Source organism: Crocodylus porosus, unplaced genomic scaffold (assembly GCF_001723895.1).
Source record: "Crocodylus porosus isolate Cpor-Errol unplaced genomic scaffold, CroPor_comp1, whole genome shotgun sequence".
Taxonomy (NCBI): Eukaryota; Metazoa; Chordata; order Crocodylia; family Crocodylidae; genus Crocodylus; species Crocodylus porosus.
In genome coordinates, this window is record NW_017728947.1 from 68458601 (window position 1) to 68480518 (window position 21918).

At 42.2% G+C, this 21918-nt stretch overlaps 1 protein-coding gene across 2 annotated transcripts in view; it reads left to right on the forward strand.

Annotated features, from left to right (window-relative positions):
- The window catches only part of NUBPL (nucleotide binding protein like), a 211197-nt gene that overhangs the window by 61386 nt on the left and 127893 nt on the right, over window positions 1-21918 (forward strand). For both annotated transcript variants that reach the window (XM_019552062.1, XM_019552063.1), the window contains exons 5-6: window positions 15226-15265; window positions 15370-15460. In XM_019552062.1, the coding sequence (XP_019407607.1) occupies window positions 15226-15265; window positions 15370-15460 (131 nt within the window). The remainder of the gene's footprint in view (window positions 1-15225; window positions 15266-15369; window positions 15461-21918) is intronic.

The following is a 21918-nucleotide window of genomic DNA, read 5'->3' on the forward strand; positions in this document are numbered from 1 at the left end:
TTCTCTGCCCCCTTCTTGCTGGCTGCATCCCTCCTTACAGCAGTCAATAGTCCCCTTTTCTGGGCTACAGAGTATATATACGTGCTGTCTGGTAGCTAAATAGCTTTTTAATGTAGGACCTTTCAGCCTCCCTGACCAGAACTGTTTGAGTTTAAAATACGTATTTTAGTATCTTTTGAGGCAAGCCTACTATATACATTTATAACACAGGGCAAAATCAGATTTGAAGTCAAAATGACTTCCCATAGAGTATTTTGGCCTTCTGGTATAAGCAACAAAAATGAATATTGTATTTTTAAAATTTGTGACAGGTTAATTAACTTCTTTTGAATGCCGCATTCCTGATCTCTCCCATAGATTGACACATGTCTCTTCCTGTGTTATGCCTTGGAGCATTAGTTGCAGTTCACTGTGCAGTTTTCCCTCATTGTCTTTATCATTTATATGGTGATTTTCATTTTGTTTCTGATTTTCTTTCTCTTGCCCCCCCCCTTTTTTCTGTTTCTTCCCCACTCTTTCTTCTGTTCTCTTAGTTGTGTTCTTCCTTTTCTTTTTTGTCCTATATTTCTGTCTCAAGATATTTAATCTCCTGTTATCTGTCACAGCCACCCATCTGTTATCTTCAGTTCTTTGAACTCTTTCTGTTCCAGCTCATATAGTTTGAAGCTTTCGGATCTTTGACTTGGCCCCCAAAACTCAGTGATGGACCATGACAGAATGGCAGTCTCAGAAAAATAACTGGAAAATCTTTTATGGGCTAGGCAAGCAGCAAGCGTGTTCTTCACAGTCCTTCATAGCAACAGCCACATGAGAATTACTGTTCATTATAGTTAAAGTTCAGTGTTGTACAAACTAGAATTTTAAAATAAGATTGTTGGGGCAGACAATAGGGTCACTACAGTACAAACTCATGTATGCTAGAGGTCATGATGAAATGCAAAGCTCTTTGGTTCAGAGATGATTTTTTTTATTAGACCAACTAAGAAATCTCAAAAAAAATTATCTTTTTCTGCAAATTTTCATAGATTCATAGATTGTAAGCCCAGAAGACACCTTGGAAGATCATTGGGCTCAGCCCCCTGCACCAAGCAGGAAAGATAACTGAAGATCAGGTGACCCCAGCAAGGTGAATGTGTAGTCTCCTGTTGAAGATTTCCAGGGTAGGTCATTGCACCACCTCTGGAGGGAGCTTATTCCACAGTGTGGACACCCTGACTATGAAGCAGTTTTTCCTAATGTTGAGCCTGAATCGGTCTTCTAGGAGTTTGTGGCCATTACTCCTAGTTTTCCCCTCGGCTGCCCTGGTGAACAGTTGCTCACCGAGCTCTTGATGTACGCCCCTAGTGTAGTGGTAAGCTGCTATTTCTCAGCCTTGTTTTCTTCAGGCTGAGAGTCCCAGATCCCTCAGCATTTCCTCATATGTGTAAGAGTGATCATACAGGTAGCTCTCTCTCTCTCAAGCTTGTCCATGTCCTTGTTAAAGTGCCCAGAGCTGGACACAGTACTCCAGCTGTGGTCTCACCAGTGCTGAGTAGAGCGGAAGAATCACCTTGGGTTTGCTGGAGATGCACCGTTTGCCCTACTGGCTATAGGTTCGCACTGTCGGCTCATATTCATACTGTGGTCTGTTATTTCGCCCAGGTTCTTTTCATTCATTGTGTTAGTCAGTTTGGTGCCACCAAGCCTGTAGGTGTGTAGGGGGTTACCCTTCCCAAGGCGGAGGACTTTATATTTCTTGATGTTGAACTTCATCAGATTCTGAGCTGCCCAACTTGCTAGCCTGTCTAGGTCTGCACTCATGCCCTTCCTCAGGCTCAGGGAAAATTAAAGATGGTAAAAAGTCCCCATAGTTAGAAAATAAACTTCATTTTTGCACGAGGAAGCTGAAGGTGGAAGTCTGTTCCTCTCGGTCTGTGAGAGTGTGAGTTGCTCTTTGATGTGCAGATAAGGCAGGATTCCTTCCCTGGTGGTGTCAGATGGCAGACCAGCAGGGAGGTGTAGAAATCTTTCTTGTTGTTCAGCAATTACGTTTTAAATCCAGAATTGGCTAAAATTTGACATCTTTTATGTTTCAGGAATGTATTTGGTAGCTGTGTTGGTCTGAGACAAAAAGAAATGCAAAAGGTCATGATGGTGATTTATTGAAGATTTTACAAATGACAGGGCTTCTAATCTGTTCCAAATTGTCATATTTATGAAGTATATTAGCTCAGTTCATCTCTCATATGCTCGGTTTGCATGAATGTAATAGAATATATAGTAGAGTAGAACACAAATTCCTCATAAGGTTCGGTTCCTTACATCCCTGTGAGCATAACGGTTTGTGAATTAAGCTGAGATGCATGTAGCCCCAGCAGATATCTGCACAGGACTGCTGAAGTGCTCCAACTTGGTTGCTGAAACTTGTATTTCAAAGCTTGTCACTTGTCTGCCTGGGACCACTGATGAGCTCCAGTGGAGTGGAGAAGGAGTGCCTTTGAAGTGAAAGCTGCAGCAATCATCTGAGCATCCTGGGCAACCCACTGTGAGTTAAGTGGGAGGTAAACCATCCTGATACAAAAGATCTGGGTTCTGTTATGCAGGGTGCCATGTGTCATTCTTTCTTTCGTGGAATGCCATCCATGGTGGCAATGTACTTTGTCTTGTAGCAGATCTTTTCTGTTTCAGATGATGACACTACTGAGATGTGAGGAGGTGGAAAATAATGGTCTATGTTGTGATAACCACAGCTAATAATGAGCTGTGCCAGAAGGCTCTTGTTCACAGTGCAGTGGATTCATAAGTGTCTGCATAAACTTTGGATAAACAGTAGCCTACTATATTTGTCTTAAATGTATATACGGGAGTTACTGCTAGATTTTTATTTTTTAAAATGCTGTGATAGAGTAATTAGTATATGTAGTTTATAATAATTTTGTGTAACTTTTAAGTTGTTAAAATATTGTTCAGAGATGTGGGTGGTGATGGCAGTGATGTAACAATTTTCACTGCTTTTTTGAGTCATGTTGAGTTTTTCCCCTAATAAATATACTAAGGAGTTTGGAAAAAATGCTATTTACCTTTCCAGTCAGGTTTAGGAAAGCAACAAAATGGTTCAAATATCTATAGTCAATCTATTAGGAGTGCTTTCAGTTATGAATAGAATAAAAAAATCATGTAATTGTAGAGGTTATGTGGGAGGTTGTTTAATCCAACCCCATGTTCAGGACAGGTTAATCCCTATCTAAACCAGACAAACGTTTGTCTAATTGTACTTAAAAATTTCCATTGACAGAGAGTAGGGACAGACAGAACACTTCGTTTTAAATGATGTTTAATCCATGTGTTCACACATGAATGACATGTGCCCCTGGAGGCTGGGGGGGGAAGGCAACTGCCCGCAGGTGTCGGCAGTGGTGTCGGCAGCAGGGACGTGGTGGCTCCGAGTGGGGAGCTCCTGCAGGTGGCTGTGGTGGTGGTGAGTGCCAACTGGCAATCGGCTACCACCTGCAGATGCTGCCAACACCTCTGGCAGTGTTGCAGGAGGTTCACCGCCAGGGGGTGCATGTGCACCTGTATGCGTCCCCTACATGTCGCCAATGTGTCCACATGTACAAGCCAATTTAGAATGGTTTAAACCTCCTGCAACATTTAAAAACATACCTTGGTGATTGCCTGCAGCCGCCACCAACATTGCCGGTGGCATTCTGGCAGTGTTGCAGGAGGTTCACCGCCAGGGGGTGCATGTGCACCTGTATACGTCCCCTACATGTCGCCAATGTGTCCACATGTACAAGCCAATTTAGAATGGTTTAAACCTCCTGCAACATTTAAAAACATACCTTGATAATTGGGTATTATTTTGAAACTGTCCTCCTTGAACTGGTTCAGTGTTGTGTGCGGACACTGAGGGTTTTTTTTCTGACTACTGTGTGGTCAGTCCTTCATGCCAGTGGTTCTCAATCTTTTTTGTATCATTTGTAAACATCAAAGGCCAGTCCTGACCCAGTGCCCCTCATTCCCAACCCGCTGGCCCCCATCTCACCAGTGTGTGGAGCACGGGATGGGTGTGTGGTATGGGGGAGGTTTGTGGGGGGGTATAGGGGCCCCAAGCAACCCCTTACAAACTGGAACTCTGATCGCCTGCAAGGGAAAAGTCACAATTTCCCAAACTTCTCTCTTTCAAAGGATAATACATTTTTACAGTTTGATTTTTTTTTTTAAAGTTTGTTCACAACCCTTTCGTATATTCTTGTGACCCACTCTTGTATCATGACCCACAGGTTGAGAAACGCTGCTCTAGGCATCCTACATTGTACTGCTCTCCACTAACTCCCTAATTCCAGCACAGCAACTAGCTATTTTGATATGCAGCCAGAACTCTACTGCCCTAACCTATATTGCTTGCACTTAACTCAGTCTGTGTTGTCCCAGGCTGGTTTGGGTTGGGGGAGGGTGGTCAGGCCAGGCATGCTTCTGGGCTCCTAGTGTAATGGGTGCTCTGTGGGACTGTCGTCTGCAGTTTTTAAACAACATTTCCCCCCCACCTCTCCTGCGATACCTGTTTGTTAGTTTCATTCCATCGGTGGCATATGACTAGGCTTCAGGGAATCCCAGTCTGATTTGGGTTAGGAGATAAGTAGGTAGAGGGGTACCCCTGCTTCTGCATCTCTCGGGGCTGCCCAGAGTCTCTGAAGCATTTAAACAACACTTTTCTCCAACCCATTTGTCAATTTTATTCCACTCCTGGCAGTTGAGGTAGAGACCTTAAGCAATCCCCAAGAGCGTCCAGCACCCTTGTAACCAGAAGCAGAGGGTCTAGGCAGTACCTTACCCCCTCTTCGCCTGCCACCTAGCACCTGGGCACTCTCAGTCAGGGTATCACCATGCAGATTTTGGTGAAGTGCACGAATGGTCTTTACTAGACTCAGTGTTAGTGAGAAGGGATATCAACAAGTGGCAGTTGTAAGTAATTAACATCTTCTTTCTCTTCCTTGGTGTTCAGTCAATCAGGGTCTTTCTCCCTTGTTCAGGGAATCCTGGACACACTTGCTGGGCTGGTGTATTTATTGCCTCCCCCTGGTGGTAGTTTAATAGTAGTAATGCCTAAAAGAGCCTTTGGCAGTGCCTGTGTAGACACCTCTAAACTAGGATAAGTATGAACTGGTTCCCAATCAGTGACATTTTGGGGTTGGTTCAAGTGTTAGGTCTGTCCATATCCAGAGATTCCACAACCTCTTTTTGGATAATCTGTTCCAGAGCTTAGCTCCCCTCAGGATGCAGACAGGCATAACACTTGAACCTTTGCAAGAATGTCACTGATTGGGAACCGGTTCCTAGAAAAAAGTGTCCACACACACTGCTAAGGGTTCTAAGTAAAACCCTCACCTTCTAGGAATTGCATTGCTGCCAAAATGCCACCAGGTGGTGGTAGAGAGCCTAGACCATACAACTTGCCAGGGGTCAGTGCCCAGAGGTTCCCCAGAATGCTGTAGAGGGGCAGAAAGATCTGGATTGAGTTTGGGTGGAGGGGTTGCCATGTGCTGAGGGGCTGTCTGGACTGGGGGACTTGTGGTTCCTAGGGGGCTGGGTGCTCTGACCCCCCATATTTCCCCCCATGCAAGAACTCTCCCTCAACCAAAGAACTCTCTGCCTTTCCCAATCACTCAAATACCTTGTATTGTCAGAAATTATATAGAAATGTGCATGCAGGTGGCAACCTGCAGGGTAGGGTATGCAGTGGGTGGGGAGGTGGAGGTGGGGAACACACAATTAACAGTTAATGGGCTAATTTACTGAGCATGGAATTAACAGTCATTCTGTTCTGTTAAGTGCCCATTGTGCAATGGCTCTATTTCCCCATCACCACCCAGCAATTGACAGGGGTCTGCTGTTACAGGTACAATCACTTGCCCACCATAAGCAGTCAGCAAACCTGCCCCACCCCGCTTCCTCACCCCAAGAGTCTGTCTAGATGCTTCCCACTCAGCCCCTGCCTTCCTAAGGGACTAGGAGGGCTGACCTGCCCACGATGCTTCCCCCTGTGTCACCTGGCCTCTGCCCTGACCACCTGGCCCCAGGGATCAGCACTCTGATGCCGCCTGTGCCCGGGTGGGGCAGGGCATCTGCCTGCCTGGGCCAAGGGCTTGCCCACCCACTGGGGCCCAGGCTGGGCTGGAGGGTGCAGCCTGGGAATAGGGGTAGGGTGAGCAGAATGCAGATGGCATCCTTGCCTATGTCCTCCTGACTCTGCCCGTGGTGCCTACTTGAGGCGCGTAGAGCAGCACCTGAAAAATATATATTTTTTAAACAATTTCCACACGCACCACCTGGCATGTCAGGGAAAATGTCTCCATGTGCTACTAATTGGCATGTGTGCTGGGGGTTGCTGATCCCTGTGATATACCTTGACTTCAGTAGGGCTTTTCATATGGTCTCCCACAGCATTCTTGCAAGCAAGCTAAGGAAGTATGGGTTGGATGAATAGACTGTAAAGTAGATAGAAAACTGGCTCAAAGCTTTGGGCTCAAAGGGTATTAATCAATGGCTCAATGTCTGGTTAGCAGTCAGTATCAAGTGGAGTGCTGCAGGGATTGGTTTTGGGAAAAGTTTTTTTTTCAAGATCTTCATCAGTGACCTGGACTTTGGGATATAGTGTACCCCCAGCATGTATGCAGATGACACTAAGCTGGGGGAAGTAGTAGATACACTGGAGGGTAGGGCTAAGATTCGGAGTGACCTCGACAGATTGGACCAAAAGAATCTCATGAGGTTTAATAAGGACAAGTGCAAAGTTCTGCACTTAGGATGGAACAGTTGAATGCACCACTACAGCTTGGGTACCAAATGGCTAAGCAGCAGCTCTTCAGAAAAGGACTTGGGGGTTACAGTGGACAATAAGCTGAATATGGGTGAATAGTGTGCCCTTGTTGTGAAGAAGGCCAGTGGCATACTGGGCTGCATTGGTAGGACCGTTGCCAGCAGATCAAGGAAAATGATTCTTCCCCTCTATTCGGCACTGGTGAGGCTACATCTGGAGTACCATGTTCAGTTTTGGGTCCCCCACTACAGAAAGGCTGTGGACAGATTGGAGAGAGTCTAGTGGAGGGCCATGAAGATGGTTAGGGGGCTGAGGCTTATGACTTCTGAGGAGAGGCTAAGGGAATTAGGCTTATTTAGTTTGGAGAAGAGAAGGATAAGATGGGATTTAATTGCAGGCTTAAATTACCTGAAGGAGGGTTCCAAAGAAGCTGGAGCTAAACTCTTCTCAGTGGTGACAGATGACAGAACAAGGAGCAGTGGTCTGCAGCAACAGAAGTTTAGGTTAGGTATTAGGAAAATTTTCTCACAGGGAGGGTAGTAAAGCAATGGAACAGGCTACCCTGAGAGTTGTGGAATCTCCATTCCTGGAGGTGTTAAGATTCAGCTAAACAAAACCTTGGCTGGGGAGATCTAGAGGTGGATGGTCCTGCTTTGAGCAGGGGATTGGACTAGATGACCTCCTGAGGTCACTTCCAACCCTGATTTTCTATGATTCTATGAGTCTTATGTATACTATATGATCTATGATGGTTATATTGGGTATGTATGTTTCTGTGTAATTCATGTAATGTAATGTGTGGTCTGTATACACATGATGGATATCTGGTGTTTAGAGCTCAAGACCTTTTTTTTTTTCCTGAATTAGTAAAGATGAAGTCTCTAGGCCTTGAGGCAAAAACACATTTTTAACAAATTGTCATGGAGTGTCCTCCAGGCCATGGGGTATTTGCTCAGGACTGCTGCAGCCTTGTCTCTTCTCTGAGAATACCCTTTGAAGTCAGTCCAGGCTTCACCTCTTGAGCAAGGAGCTTGAGCCCAAGATGCTTTCCACTCTAAGACCCTTGCCCTTTTCGTTTCTCGCCTTCCCTGACTCCAGAAGTGAGTATCCATGTCTGCTGAGAGAGGGACTTCACCTTCTCTTGAGATGACGCAGCGCAACCCACAGTTCAAAGCGGCATAGCAGTCTTCAATAAAGGCATTTACTGGAGCAAAGGCCAACTGGTAAGAGGTTCTATCTCTCCTCCAAAGAGGTTAATCAGTCCCTCTGCCCCCAGTCTGTCCCATACAGCCCTGAGCACCCCAGAGATGCTCATCCTGTTTCAGTCACCTGACTCCTGTAGCCTGGAGCAGCCAGCTTGCTTCCAGCCAGCTCTCCCTTTGTCATGCCTTTCTCCTGTTATCTCACCTTTGTTGGTGAGATAACATTGTCAACAAAGCCATTCAAGGCTGTGCTGATGCTAAACACCCATCTGATCTCTTCTCTTCCAGATAGCCAACCCTGGCACTTAACCCATTCTTTTCCATGTACAGACCAAGGAGGTAAACTGAATCGCATAACATCACAACAACAATGTGAACACAGTCAGCAGAGACATTGCTGGTGGTGGTAATGATGATGGCAGTCCCCTGCAAGGAAGATGATAGTCTTCTAGTAAATAGAGAAGTTATCAGGGTGCCCCTAGATAACTGAGGAGACCCATCCAAGATCTGCATGTTCAACTCCAGACATGGCAAATAGTTCCAAGGAGAAGGAGTAGATCCCTGGTCACATCAGGTCACAGTTCTTTTCCTTTGCATCTGTCTTATCTATTTGCCTCAGTAGTGTGAGGCAAGTTTGCTGGAAATAGTCAGTGGCTTGTTGTTTATCACAACACCATTGGTGATGATTCAGTGCTTGAATCTCCCAGGTATTGATATTAATATTGCACTTCTTCAGCTTGACCTTCAAGGTGTTCTCGAATCTCTCCTTTTGCCCACTTCTAGAGTGGTGACCATTGGTGAGTTGGGAGTATAGGACCTGTTTTGGGACCTAGTTGTCAGCCATCCTTATGTCTTGTCCAATGGAGCTGATGCTGTATAGACATGACTTCAAAACTGGTGATGATTGCTTGAGTTGGAATTTATTTTTCTGTACTTCTAATTGACATGGCAAATTTTCCATAGACATTACTGTTCCAGAGCCCTATCATGCTTATTGAACCAGTGCTGATATTTCTTTGTGGAGAAGTCTACAGATTCTTTGCATGCCTCCTGGATGCCTTTCACTGATGACTGCTTCATGTTGTCTCTTGGTTGTTTGAAGATTAAGGGTCATGAAACACTTGTTGATGACGTCTAGACATTGCGGCATCTGAGTAACAACCTTGGGCTTGATAACAAAACTAGTGCTATGTCTTGTTTGGCTTTTCCTTTCCAAAAAAAACCCCAAAAGGAGTAGTTTCCACTGTGCCCTGTATTCTGCCCCCCTCCTGCATGTCTGGTTTCATTAAATGTAGCAGAGTAGATATCAAATTGGTCAAGTTCTGTGGCCGTAAGTGCTGTCCTTCGCTTCAGTTGCACATCTGTCTCAGTTCCAAGTGCAAAACGACCAGCATACAATTATTGCCTCATGTAGGTCTGTCACTTGCCCTTGTCACCGACTACTGTAGGACTTACTATTGAAGGAAGACTCCTACGCATTAGGGCTGTGTGAAGCTTCGGTCCCTGCATGGTCGATGCAGGGAGATTTGGCCCAATTGGGTGGCCGAATCTCCAAATTCAAATTGAATTGGGAGACCCTTTAATCTCTTAGAATCAAATCAGAACCCTCCAAATTTATTTGGAGAGATTCGGAAAGATTTGGCGATTTGGACATAGACACAGCTTTAAACGTTTTTTCTATGTACCTCAAGGTACCAGTTAGCTCGTGAATGCTGTGATGGTGGGACAGATGGAGCGTCCCACAGGAGTGCTCCCCAGCACACTTGGCAGTAGACCTAGAAGTGGATCAGAATCATTTCTGATCCACTTCCAGGTCTGCTGGGGAGTGTGTTGGAGGGCTCCCTGCACCCGCCAGCTGAGATAACAGGGCTGTCTTAACTTTCCGGGGCCCTCACCATGTTACTAAAATAGCAACTGCCTTCTTTGTCAGTTTTGAGAGACTTGGTAAGCACTTGTTTTGGATGGTATACAAATACAACATTCAGCATTTGGTAGAGAGTTAGATTAGATGACCCTTCAGGTCCCATCCTACCCTATGATTGTACGACTATGGCATTTTTGGAGCTACAACTACCACTGCAGTCTGATGTGCAACAGTAGAAACAGTTTGCAATAAGCCAACTGAGGCATAATGAATGATATAATTGGTGAATGAAGGATGCCAGATGTTGCCAGCATTCACTGCTTATCGTGGAATAGCAGTGTTTACCTATGAAATGATCCTACTGCTCTCTGCTTGGATCAGAAAACAAATCTAGGTTCTTAGCAGCTGTACTTTTTCACATGCAGATTGTAGAAGTAATTGGCTTACTTGACTAGAAAAAAACAGACAAAGACCAAAAGTGCTGATACTACTTAATTCAAAAGTTCTGAGATAAGGAATCTGCATTCCTGCATTCCTTGAGATAGCCCTATGCATAGGTAATTGTTTAAGTAAACGTTCTAAGTTTCTGTGTAATTTACTATTGTTTTGTTTCTCCAAGGTGAATTTTTTTATCTCTTTCTCTGTCTTTAGTATAAATATGCTTTTAAACTTAGAGAGTCTGAGAAATCCTTTGAAACAGACAAGTGGGTGATTCCCCTTGCTGTATGGAATTCTCCCTGTGATCACGGTATAGCTCTAAATAAAGAAAATCTGGCTCTGTCAGTTCTGATTCAACCACAACGCGAAGTTTGATTTCTTCCACAAGATATAGGGTGAACTTGGCCTAGCCCTCTAGTTCAGAGAGGAGAGATGCTTTGATAATAGAGAAACTGGTGGCACTCATACTCTGTAAACTTGCAAACTGTTTATCATCAGTCAGTGGGTAGTCATCATCTTGGGGTGCAAGTCTGTTGAACATGTCCTACTATACAGGATTGGTCTTCTGGGTGAAAAATTGGAGGAACTCAATGCACTGGGCTTCTGTAAATGCGGCGAGATGATACATAGCACATTCCTACCAGTGCTATCCCCTCTGCTTCTGAGTGCATTAGTAGAATCACAGTACTTTTCTGTAAATATGAAAGTGCTGGTTGTTCACCAAGGACATTTCATTGACATTATCCATGTGTGCTCAGGGAAGATGCCCCAGTGTTTTCAACTGTAGGGATACTGGATTTTTTGAAAAGTAGCACCAGAAATTTTTTGTGAACCAGAAATTTGCATGTTGGGGTGGGTTTGCAATGCCAAATGTGATTCCCAGAAACCCAGCTTATCTTTTGTTTTCCCAGTTCATGATTCTAAGCCATGCATAACATTGGGTACCTGAGCAACAACAGAGCAGGTGCAGCATGAGAAAGCTGTGTGCATTCCCTACTAAAGGGAAAGTAGAGGAGTTTATGGCTAGCCTGGATCTCAGTATGTCAAATATTCTTATTGCTGTTGCTTGTTGTGTTTTACATACTCTTTGTGAGGCTGATGGCAGTATGAAGGAAGAAGCAAAATGACTGTTGCTTTTGAGCAGTTTGACACAAGGGAAATTAATTACTAGAGCACGTTGAGACACTTTATGGCTGTGGTGAAGCCTTAGGAATATACTTTAACAGTAGCTAAAACAAGAGAAGTAAATCCTAGTTTTCACAAAATAGAACATTTCAGCAATAAATAATCATGTTTCTGAAGAAAGTACTCAAGGTGTTGGCTGCTTTAAGCTGCATTGCAGGTTGCATATATTTGTGTGTATTTGTACTCAGCTATTATCTTGTCCACTGAGGGACGGTGGAAACGATATGTTATAGGCAAGCTGGTATCTGAAGAGGGAAGGGGTGATGTATGCCTCTAGGCTTCAGAAAAAGAGTTGTCCACAGTTAGTGGCTGGTAGGGATGTAAACTGGATATTTTGCTCCATAAACCTTGCAAGCATAAATGTGGTGCCTGGGAGGCTGCATGATTGTGCACTTTTCAGTGCATCTGTCACTGTCAGCCTTCTGTCTTTCTTCCAGACTGTGTTCCCCCCTCCATCATCTCTGGACTCAGAACCCTTAAATAGTTTGAGTTCATGTCCTCGCTTGTCTCCTTCTTTATCATGGTTAGGTTTTCAGCAGGATGGAGGGAGTAGCCCTCTGCATACATTGGTATGTATCGTGGTCAATACATGGGGTTACACTTGAAACCCTCGGCTGTGGAGGTACTTTAGTAAAGACTACTAAATGTATTACGAACACTGGTATATGGCTACTATGGATATTTTGCTTCTGAGAGTGAAAAAGGCCCATGAAAGTAAGTTGAATAGCTTGAGTTTGCCCACTCAGATGTTGCTGCGCTCTTCATAGAGATGCTCATTGCAGAGCAGCATGTCTCATTACAGCGGCACTTCCTAGAAATGTGCTGGCAACAATCAAAAACCACTTGCTTGAAAATTTCAGTGAAATCAGTGCCAGAGGACGCTAATGATATCCAGGTCAAACTAAAACAGAAGATCAGTTATTGGAAAAGAGTGGTTATCTCCAGCTAGTTCTGAGAGTCAGCCCAAATCAATCTTCATGTGCCAGCAACTATTTCTACCTCTTTTCTGTATCCAAGCACAACATGCAAGTAATTTGATTTGTATTTGTGCTTTTGAATTGAAAACCAAAATATTTTGACTAGAAAACTTGCATCTGACAAGCATATGATAGTATTTCTGCAAAATCATGTAATTTGAATGCCCAGTTAGCGATTTCTTTCAAGCACTCTTTCGTATTTTCAAAATATTGAATTTGAATGATTGACTGGTAATTTGTGTTTAGTTTTTAGTTTTGAATGTATTAAATTTATTTGCATTGTGTTTTTAAAGTATTTTATCTTCCTGCAAAAGGTTTTAGTTTGAATGTATCAAAGCTTTTGCTAAAATTCATATTTGGGAATGCTTTATGGTCACTTAAAATAGTTTTTCTTTCATTTGTTGTCAATTATTGCCAGTGCACGCTTTTAAAATAAAGCAGCTACTTTTAAGACAGAATTCCTTTGTTCCCCACTTGGATATGTTGACCACTATTTTTAGAGAGGGAGGGAATGGTTGAGGGGATGTGCAGTATGCATTAAATTATATCTAGCTGAGCCTCCTTCCTGCTCTTTGAGGGGTTCTTTCTCTAGATTTTTGGTTATGTCTCAAAAAGCCCATTCCTAGATGGAGGCTCTGCGTCTTCCCTGTCCCTTTGCTCAGTGATCTCTTTGTCATTTTTTCCAGTTCTGACTTGCCTTCCTTTGGACTTCATTGTGTGCTCACCATCACTCTGTGGGCTGTTGGTTGTGTCTGAGCTCAGATTGGCATTGGTTTTTGTACAGTAGCTGTAGCCCCTAATTTTCAGCCCCCTCTTTTTTCTTTTGGTAGAATTATTGCAGTTTTCTTTCCCTTGGCATTGCAGTGAACAGCATTCCTGTCCGACTTGAATTTTTGCATCTCCTCTGCAAAGTCCAAGTAAATATCTCTGTTCCTTTGGGAGTTCTACGCTGCTTCTTTTCCCCCACATCCGAAGGAGATCCTAGAAGCAGCAAAGTTTAGCTGGAGTTTTAGCAGTAGATTTCTGTGTGAGCAGGCACATGTGGCTACACAGCTTTGGCTAAGAGGGAATGAATCATTCCCAAGACAGAGGTTTTTAGAGAGGGTGGACTTCAAGTCACTGTCACCTTTGGGTATGGTGTTATTGTGAGATTGTTGCTGGAGAACTCTTTGTTCTGTTACAGGCAGCTCAGCAGCAACACAGACAATTTTTTGTTAGTGGAGGAGGGCAAATCAAGGGCTTATATTCCTTTGGGAGGGGATTTAAGAATATGGATGGGTCATATAATGATTGCTTTAATATCAGAAAATACAGATATAATTATATAATTTACTGTGTACTGTTATAATTTAATTATTACCTCTACATGGTGCTGTTGCAAGAGCAGCGGTTTAACTCAGGCCCCCTCTACGCGTGCTGGTAAAGGCACGACAGGATCTAATGTATGATTCACACAACAGCACCTCTTGCTGTGCTACATGTTCATGGCAGTAGGTGTGATTGTGGAATCATGCATTAGATTCCATTATGCCTTATTGCTGGTGTAGGGGGAGTCCAATCCTAGGGGAGCTCCTTCAGTTGAGGGGTCTGAGCCGGGGAAGGACCCCACCTCTGAGGCAGCTGTGATCTCCCAAGCTTGGGGTCTGTGAAACTCCCGGGGTTGGAAGATTGTGGCAGCCGTGATCTCCCAGACTCGGGGCTGCATGAAACCCCTGGGCCTGCGGGATGTGGCAGCCACAATCTTCCAAGCTTAGGGGTACGTGAAACCCCTGGGACTGGGGGACAATGGCTGCCATGATCTCTCAGGCTCGGGGGTGTGTGAAACCCCTGGGGCTGGGGAATTGTGACTGCTGTGATCTCCTAGTCCCAGGGGTGTGTGAAACTCCCAGGTCTTGGGGGATTATGGCTGCCACATTCTCTAGGCCCCAGAGGGCTTCATGTAGTCCTGGGGCAGCCATATCCCCTGGGTGCTGGGACCCAGGTGGGTCCAGGCACCTGTATCCAGAGCTGCAGGACTTTGGGTCACCATGCTGCTGTGACTCAGAGTTGGCAGCTGCTGCAGCTGACCCAGATGCAGGACTCCTAGCCCTGGCTGGGCATGTTGCACCCCTGCAGGTGGGAGCCCTGTCAGCTGATGGGCCCCCCAGCTGCAGGGGGAGACCTTGCTATACATGCATATTAAAGCTTGATAGTAACCAGCTATAAAGTTAGTACACATTTTTGAGGTCTAACTTTTATAGCTGGTTGCAGCTTTTTATGGCATGATAGCTACATGTGCAAAATAGGTGGTTTTAAGGTAATTACTCAATTAGCAAGTTAATTGCACAATACCTCTAACATGTCCAGGCAGCCTAAATGAATAGCTGTTGGATCAAGCAAATGTAGCGGTTACATTGTAACAACTTATCTGATGTGTGTTCCTGAGCAATAGCTCCCTCTCCCCCTTCAAAGCTGTTATGTTTATTCAGAGGTTTATCAATAGCACTCAAAATCAAATGTGAATATATGCAAAGTCTGACCAACAGATGGTGAATTGTGCCAGTAAACTGCTATAGTTTGAAAAAAGTATACGGTTGAGAACCCACAATCATTCAGATTGTTGCTTTGAAAATATAGAAAGGTAAGAGTATTGGAGAGGGTGAAAAAAGGGGAAACCCATTGCTGGTGTGTGTAAAAACCTGCATCTCAAAGGATATGTATAGGAGTGTATTCATAGAACAACTGCCTTTTTTTTAAATAACTTTTTTGTTTCTATTTTAGAAAACTTAATGAGGCCTCTTAAGAATTATGGAATTGAATGGTAAGCATATGTTTTATTTTAAATCAAGCTACTTTACAGATGTACTTAGTATAATTCCCTTTAGGATCATGTTTGAAAGTTAAATATTTTCTTTACCATTTCAGCATGTCTATGGGTTTCTTGGTAGAAGAAACTGCGCCAGTTGTTTGGAGGGGACTCATGGTCATGTCTGCAATAGAGAAACTGTTGAGGCAGGTAAGAACTTAAATTGTTGTTTGCTTCACATAAAAAAAAAAATCAAAATACTTATATTGTAATTTGAGTTTCCACTTAAGCAGTTATTGAAATAAATGTCCTTGAAGAACAGTCTTTGAGTATGTGTTGTATGTTTCTTCCAGGTGTTAGGTATGTTTTCTGTTATTCACTTTTTTGCATTGTTATTATGGTGGTGTTTTCAGGCTTCTGAGCAAAAGCAGATATGAGTTTTACCTGGTAGTAGGTTATTTTCTTAATATGGTTGGTCATGAAAAGGAAAATTTTCCAAGAACCAGACATGAAACATGATAAGAATCGTGTGCCTACCTGCCCTTTGAACATCTAACCCTTAGTGGTCAGTTAAGTGTAAATACACAAATTCTAATAGTTGTACATAAATTGAGTATTACAAATATGGAAATGGACACGTGAACAAATGTTCAAGTTCAGGAACAGCGTTGCTAATGGTCTTAACTGAGCATAGTGCTTAAGGATGTTCCAGTTTCTATCAGTGATGTCAGTGAAACTACTCACAATTTCCCCAGATGGATGTCAGAAGCTGAAGCTTTATTTGTAGTGATTAAAATCCTTCTGGGTATTCCATTCACATCTGTTCCTGTACCTTGTATTTATTTACTGAAGAACTTAAAAACAGCTAACTTCTACTTAACTACATTTGGTTTTCAACTTTGTTGAGAATAAGAGATTTGAGTCTAAGGGTAAGGTAAGAGGGAAAGTAATCCTTGTTGTACTACAGCAGTAGGAGCCAGCCTTTTTGGAGGAGTGCCACAAATTAAGCTCCAGGTCCACCCAGAATGCCACTCCACTCCCCTTCCTCTGCCTAATCTGCTACTCTACTTTTTGCTTTCTGCCCTTATACTCCTGTCTAGATATGCTGTTCTGCTTTCTGCTCCCTGCTCTTGGATCCTTGCCCATCTGCTGCTCTGCTTTCTGCTCCCTCTCTTGTCTGCTGCTGTGCTACCCTTTCCATCCCCAGTCTGCCATGTGTCACACACAAAGGTTATCTGTGCCACTTGGGGTACTTGTGCTACAGGTTGGCCATCCCTGTACTACGGTTTGATCCTCAAACATGGCCATTCTAGTGGGCTGCATAAACTTAAAGTGATTATCTCCACTCTTCAGTGCCCCTTCCCTGCCCCCTTTTTCCCCATGGCTTGTATTTTGTTAAAATTTTTGCTGTTTTCAAATTTGACTTAAATAGGTATAGAGATCTGATTATAAAAGGACCTATGCCTGTCTTGAGGAATTACTTCATGTGCTTGTGTTCAGCTAGTGCTGTGGATACTTTGATGGTTGTCGACATGTGAAGACATTATGAAAATTAGTAGATACCATCTTTGTGCAGTGAAGATATTACATTAATAAATTTGCTGGGTTTGACATATGGTATCTGGGCGGATTTTTTTTTTCTCGTTTTGTGGGGTTTTTTTATTCCTTGACAGACTTTTATTTTCTCTTATTGCAAAAGAAACTGTGAAGTGCTAATGAGAGAAACAGTTTAAATGCATTAAAGTTAGATATTTAGTCTTTGGTATATTGACCAAATTGCTTACAGTTACCAAACATTGCAGAGATTTATTGAAGGATATTGCTAGAGTCCTATATGACCTTGGTAAGTTTCTTCAAATCTTTCACACCCTGGCTAAGAGGAAAAGCTTTTTTTTCAATCTGTTTCCATCCTAGTACTGTTGATTTCTTCTCTGCTTCTAGTACAGGCTTTACAGTAGGTCTTTGTGATAAATTTTGCCCCAATCAGATAAGCCACATGTTTGCCAGAATTTAGGGGGAGGATATTTTCTTCATTCTTGGTATTTAAAAATGAGGTTTATCAGTGCCAGTAGCTGGGATAGGCCACCCTATTGCCTTTATATGCTACATTTAGTCAGGATCACAAAAGCTACAGAACCTAAAACTTCAAAGATGGATTTTGAAGTCGGCACCTGCTGTATTCACATACCAAGCTCTGGGAGACCAAGGGGTTTTTGGCAGTTGCTCCAGTGCTATTACTTCAATCACTGGTATCCCCAAATGGGAAGCAGATGCCAATTTCCTTTTTCAAGGGTGCTGATAATGACATATAATGAGTTGGTCGTTACCTAGCAACCAAAGAAGCAGTTACACTCCAGCAGATCCTGCAGCAGGAATGAGGCAGAATCCCTTGACACTGGGGGCATTAGTGATTTCCCTGACAATGGAATTCACTTCTGAATAAGGGAGGTTTAACAGCTAGTTCCCCTTCCCAACCAGGAATTTGCTTATGTAGGTAGACTAGTCTCTTCATAATCCTGCATAAAATGAAATTGTTGACTTTTCTTCCAGGAAGAAAGAAACTCATAGATCACAGGAAGCACCAGTAGATTCTAACACGCAGGTGGTTTTTAGTAAACGACTAATAAATTCTGTGACTTGACACATGCTATTTTAGCGTGTTTAAAGAGGTGTAAATCTCCCAACTTGGATAATTACCAGTCAAGTCTCAAGGGTGGATTAACTGCAGGGCTAATACAGCCGTGGCCAGGGGCATCTAAATTATAGAGGAACCCAGCATCCTATAATATTAAAATAGTGATGTTCCATCATACGTTGGATAATATTGTGATGTTTAAGAGCTCTCTAATGTCTGCCTTTGAGCCCTATATTTTCCTAACCTGCAACTGGTCAGTCTGAACCATTATCTAATGTTTGAAAGGATTAGTTTTTATTTCTAATTTCAGTTCTTTGTGGAAAAATAAACTCTTTCTGGTTGTTTATATTCACACTTAACCTTTTTAGTAATCACTCATTTTAAAGCAGGTTCTCAAGAAATTGCTCTTTTTCTTCCTTTTTCAGCTGTGTATAAAAAAATTAAATTACACTCTTAATCTACATTTATAACATGATGTATTGAGTTTAAGGATTTTCCAGGTACTGTGACAAAAAAGATAAACTATTAAGTAAAATTTTAAAGATAATTAAGTCTGCTAGTTGAAAGACTGTTCTTGCATTTTATTGCACCAAATAGGGAAGGTTCATAGGTTTTACATAAGACGACAATATTGCGTGCTCTTGTTTAACACCAGTTTATAGAATATCAAGCCAATTTACTCATTCTAGCATCTAACTTTGCATGATTTAGATGCATTTTTTAACTAGTGCTCCCTGCATTCTTAAAGAAATGCAAAACTCTAGAACCCTTGGTTCAGAGATGATGCATTTTATTAGACCAAATAAATTACAAAAAATGATCTTTTTCTGCATGCTTTCAGCCACACATGCCCTTCCTCAGGCTCAGGGAAAATTAAAGATGGTCAAAAGTTCCCATAGGTAGAAAATAAACTTCATTTTTGCACAGAGGAAGCTGAAGGTGGAAGTCTGTTCCTCTGGGTCTGTGAGAGTGTCTTTGTGAGTTGCTCTTTGATGTGCAGATAAGGCAGGATTCTTTCCCTGATGGTGTTCAATGGCAGACTCCCAGGGAGGTGTAGAAATCTTTCTTGTTGTTTGGCAATGATGTTTAAATCCCAAACTGGCTAAAATTCGGCATCTTCCATGTTTCATATCTGTCCTTGAAATCCTGATAGGGACTTACCTGGTCACATATTCAATTAACAGTCTGAAAGGAATCAGCCACCAAGTTATTATGCATTTTTGTAGAATGATTTTGTGGCTTATTTCTTGTTTTATTACACCATTAGTTGATTGATTGCGTGGCCAGGTTACAATTTAAAACACAATTGATTGGTTAATCTTGCCTTAAGTGAAACATGTAGCAGGGCCTGAATTATATATCATTACTGCACTTGAAAAAAAGAAAAGAAACAATAATACATAAACAATAAGAAAAATCCATAATGTGTTGGGAACCAGTATATTTACATATTCTTATCAGACTAGGGAGGAAAGAGAACTGTTTTCTTGTCCTTGAGCCTATATGTCTATATAACACTCCCATCTAGAAATAATAGTATGTAAATTATTTATATGAATTTGTAAAATGATGTCTTACTAGGGCATTATATTTAGATAATCCAGTAATCAGTAAGATCATTAGATACTTGGTTCAGTGAGCTTTAGCCTGTTTTGATTAGTATTACCTCATTGTTTCCTGACTGCTTTCCCCTCTCTCTGTCTGTACACATTTTTTGTCTGTGCTCTTAAACTTAGATTTTTAACTTTTTGAGTTACAATGGAAGCACCTACACAAGATGTTTACTATGGAGTTGCCTAATTAGCTCTGCAGTAAACGTCTTAGTGTCTACATGGGCAGTGCTATTAAGATGGAGTAATTTTAATTAAGTCCGCAGTAACGCACATGTAGACGTTGACAGGCCTGACTGTGTCACAAGACTGATTCAGTCTAGGGGCTGTCTGCCAGCTAGTCCTGCACAGAATCACCCTCATGCCACAGCCAGCCCCTCTGCAGCACACTGAGCCAGTGCAGAGCAGTCTTGGGCTGGCAGGCTGACACTGCAGGCCTCCTGCCAGCCGGGGCTGTTTCAACCCACTTTAATGTGCTGCAGTTCCAGGCCCACGTTCAAATGCCATACCCAGGAGGAATAAACTCTGGTGTGATATGTGCTGGAGTTTATTGCTGCGCCTTAATAGCACTTGTAGATGCCCCCAGTGCATGGCACAAAGATATCCACATCAATGACTGGGGCCCGATCCTCAGTGCAATGGTAATACCAATAATAATTTTTAAAAATCCTTGAGTAAAGCCAGTCCTATATAAATATAAATATTTTATTTTATGGTACATATCTTAACCAAGTTCTTCACAGAACATATTGAGTACTAACTGTATTTCAACAGAGCTAAGAAATGTAATAACTAGTATAGTATAGCAATAATTTCTTATTGTTGGGGGAAAAATAAAGCAAAGTGAACTCTGATATAATGAATAACAGAAACTTTGTACATCAGTTTACCATTTATGTTGACATTTTTCTGTTAACATTTTTTACGGCTGTTTCTGTATAAATACCACTCTGATTTGTTGGGACATGTTTGAAATACTGAATGGTAGGATTCTACAGTAGCAATAGTTAACATAGCAATAGTCATGCAATATTTTTAGTCATAATTTATCATAGTAATGATACATTTTAGTTACTATATGGTTCCCATGTTTTCAATGCAAATATCAACAAACATACTTTTTCTATTATTTTCACATTATAACTAATAAGGCAGATAGTATAGATCTTTCACGGGTCTGGAGTACACCCACAATTATATAACCAGCAATTATTAAATTACTATGGTAATTACATAGATTACCGTTACCACAATGTCTTATATCCAAGAGGAGAGAAATTAAACCAAACTTCTGTGGAACAGTAGAAAACAAGGTCTGTATTTCTTGTTAAATGCAAGAGACTCAAATATCTGCATTTAACAGAAATTGTCTGGTGTGCGTGTGCATTTATTAAGTAAAAAAACCAAAAAAGTCTTCTGTGACACTCAGCGTTTAGCATGTATTTGAGCCTTCCAAAAAGTACATCTTTATAGTTACAGGAATGTCTACTGTCCAACAGAAACTGCCTGACCCCTCTTTCTTAAATATAAGAGAGTTGGAAAACGTAAGTTCTGCCCTATTCAATACCTGTGTGGGTAAGATTAGAAGTTGTTCAGCAGTTTATCCACAAAAACTTCAAATTAGGGTATTTGTAGGCAACACTACATTTTATGTTCTACAGTCCCAGAGCTTGTTATGTGAATTATTTATATAGGTTAAAAGTTTATTACTAATAAATTGTATTAATAGCCTCTTACAGAGATTAAAAACCCAGAGTAGATTCTCACTGGGGATAAGGCACCTAAAGGGACACTTGAATCTAATATCTAGGCTAAGGGCCTAAGTCCAATATCTAGGCTTCAGTGGCATTCACCAATCCCATTCCTAAAGTCCGTTTGTGTGTACATTTCCACAGGTAAATCCCATTGACACGTTTCTGCAGGAGCACATGTACACAACTATGTAATTCCTGATAGCACTAAACATCTAGCTCTTGCCTAAGCACTCCCAGAGTTCATGCAATAGTTGTTCCTTCAGTTCCCTCACTTGCAAAGTCTCATCCTGTAGGCTTTCTCAGAGCACATATATTGCCACACAAGACAAGTAGGTGGTATCCCTACCTTTATCCAACAGGACAGTGGTTAGATCAGTCACTTAATGTATAAGAAATATGGGTTTAAGGATGAGCAAACAGTTCTCTTTCCTTCCTCAGTGTGTGCCCTGTCCGCTAAGCTAGAGTCATGCTCACACTTGTGCTTTAAATGGTGCTTAATAAATATTTAAGTATTCCCTCCATACTTAACAAGTAGGACTACATGAACCTTCCCAGTAATTTGTAGCTGTGTGGCTGGGGTCCCCACTGGGAGATTCCGGTTTAGATCCCCTCTGGCAGAGGTGGGATTTGAACCCAGGGCTTCAATTGTTGGGGTGATTACCTTAATTT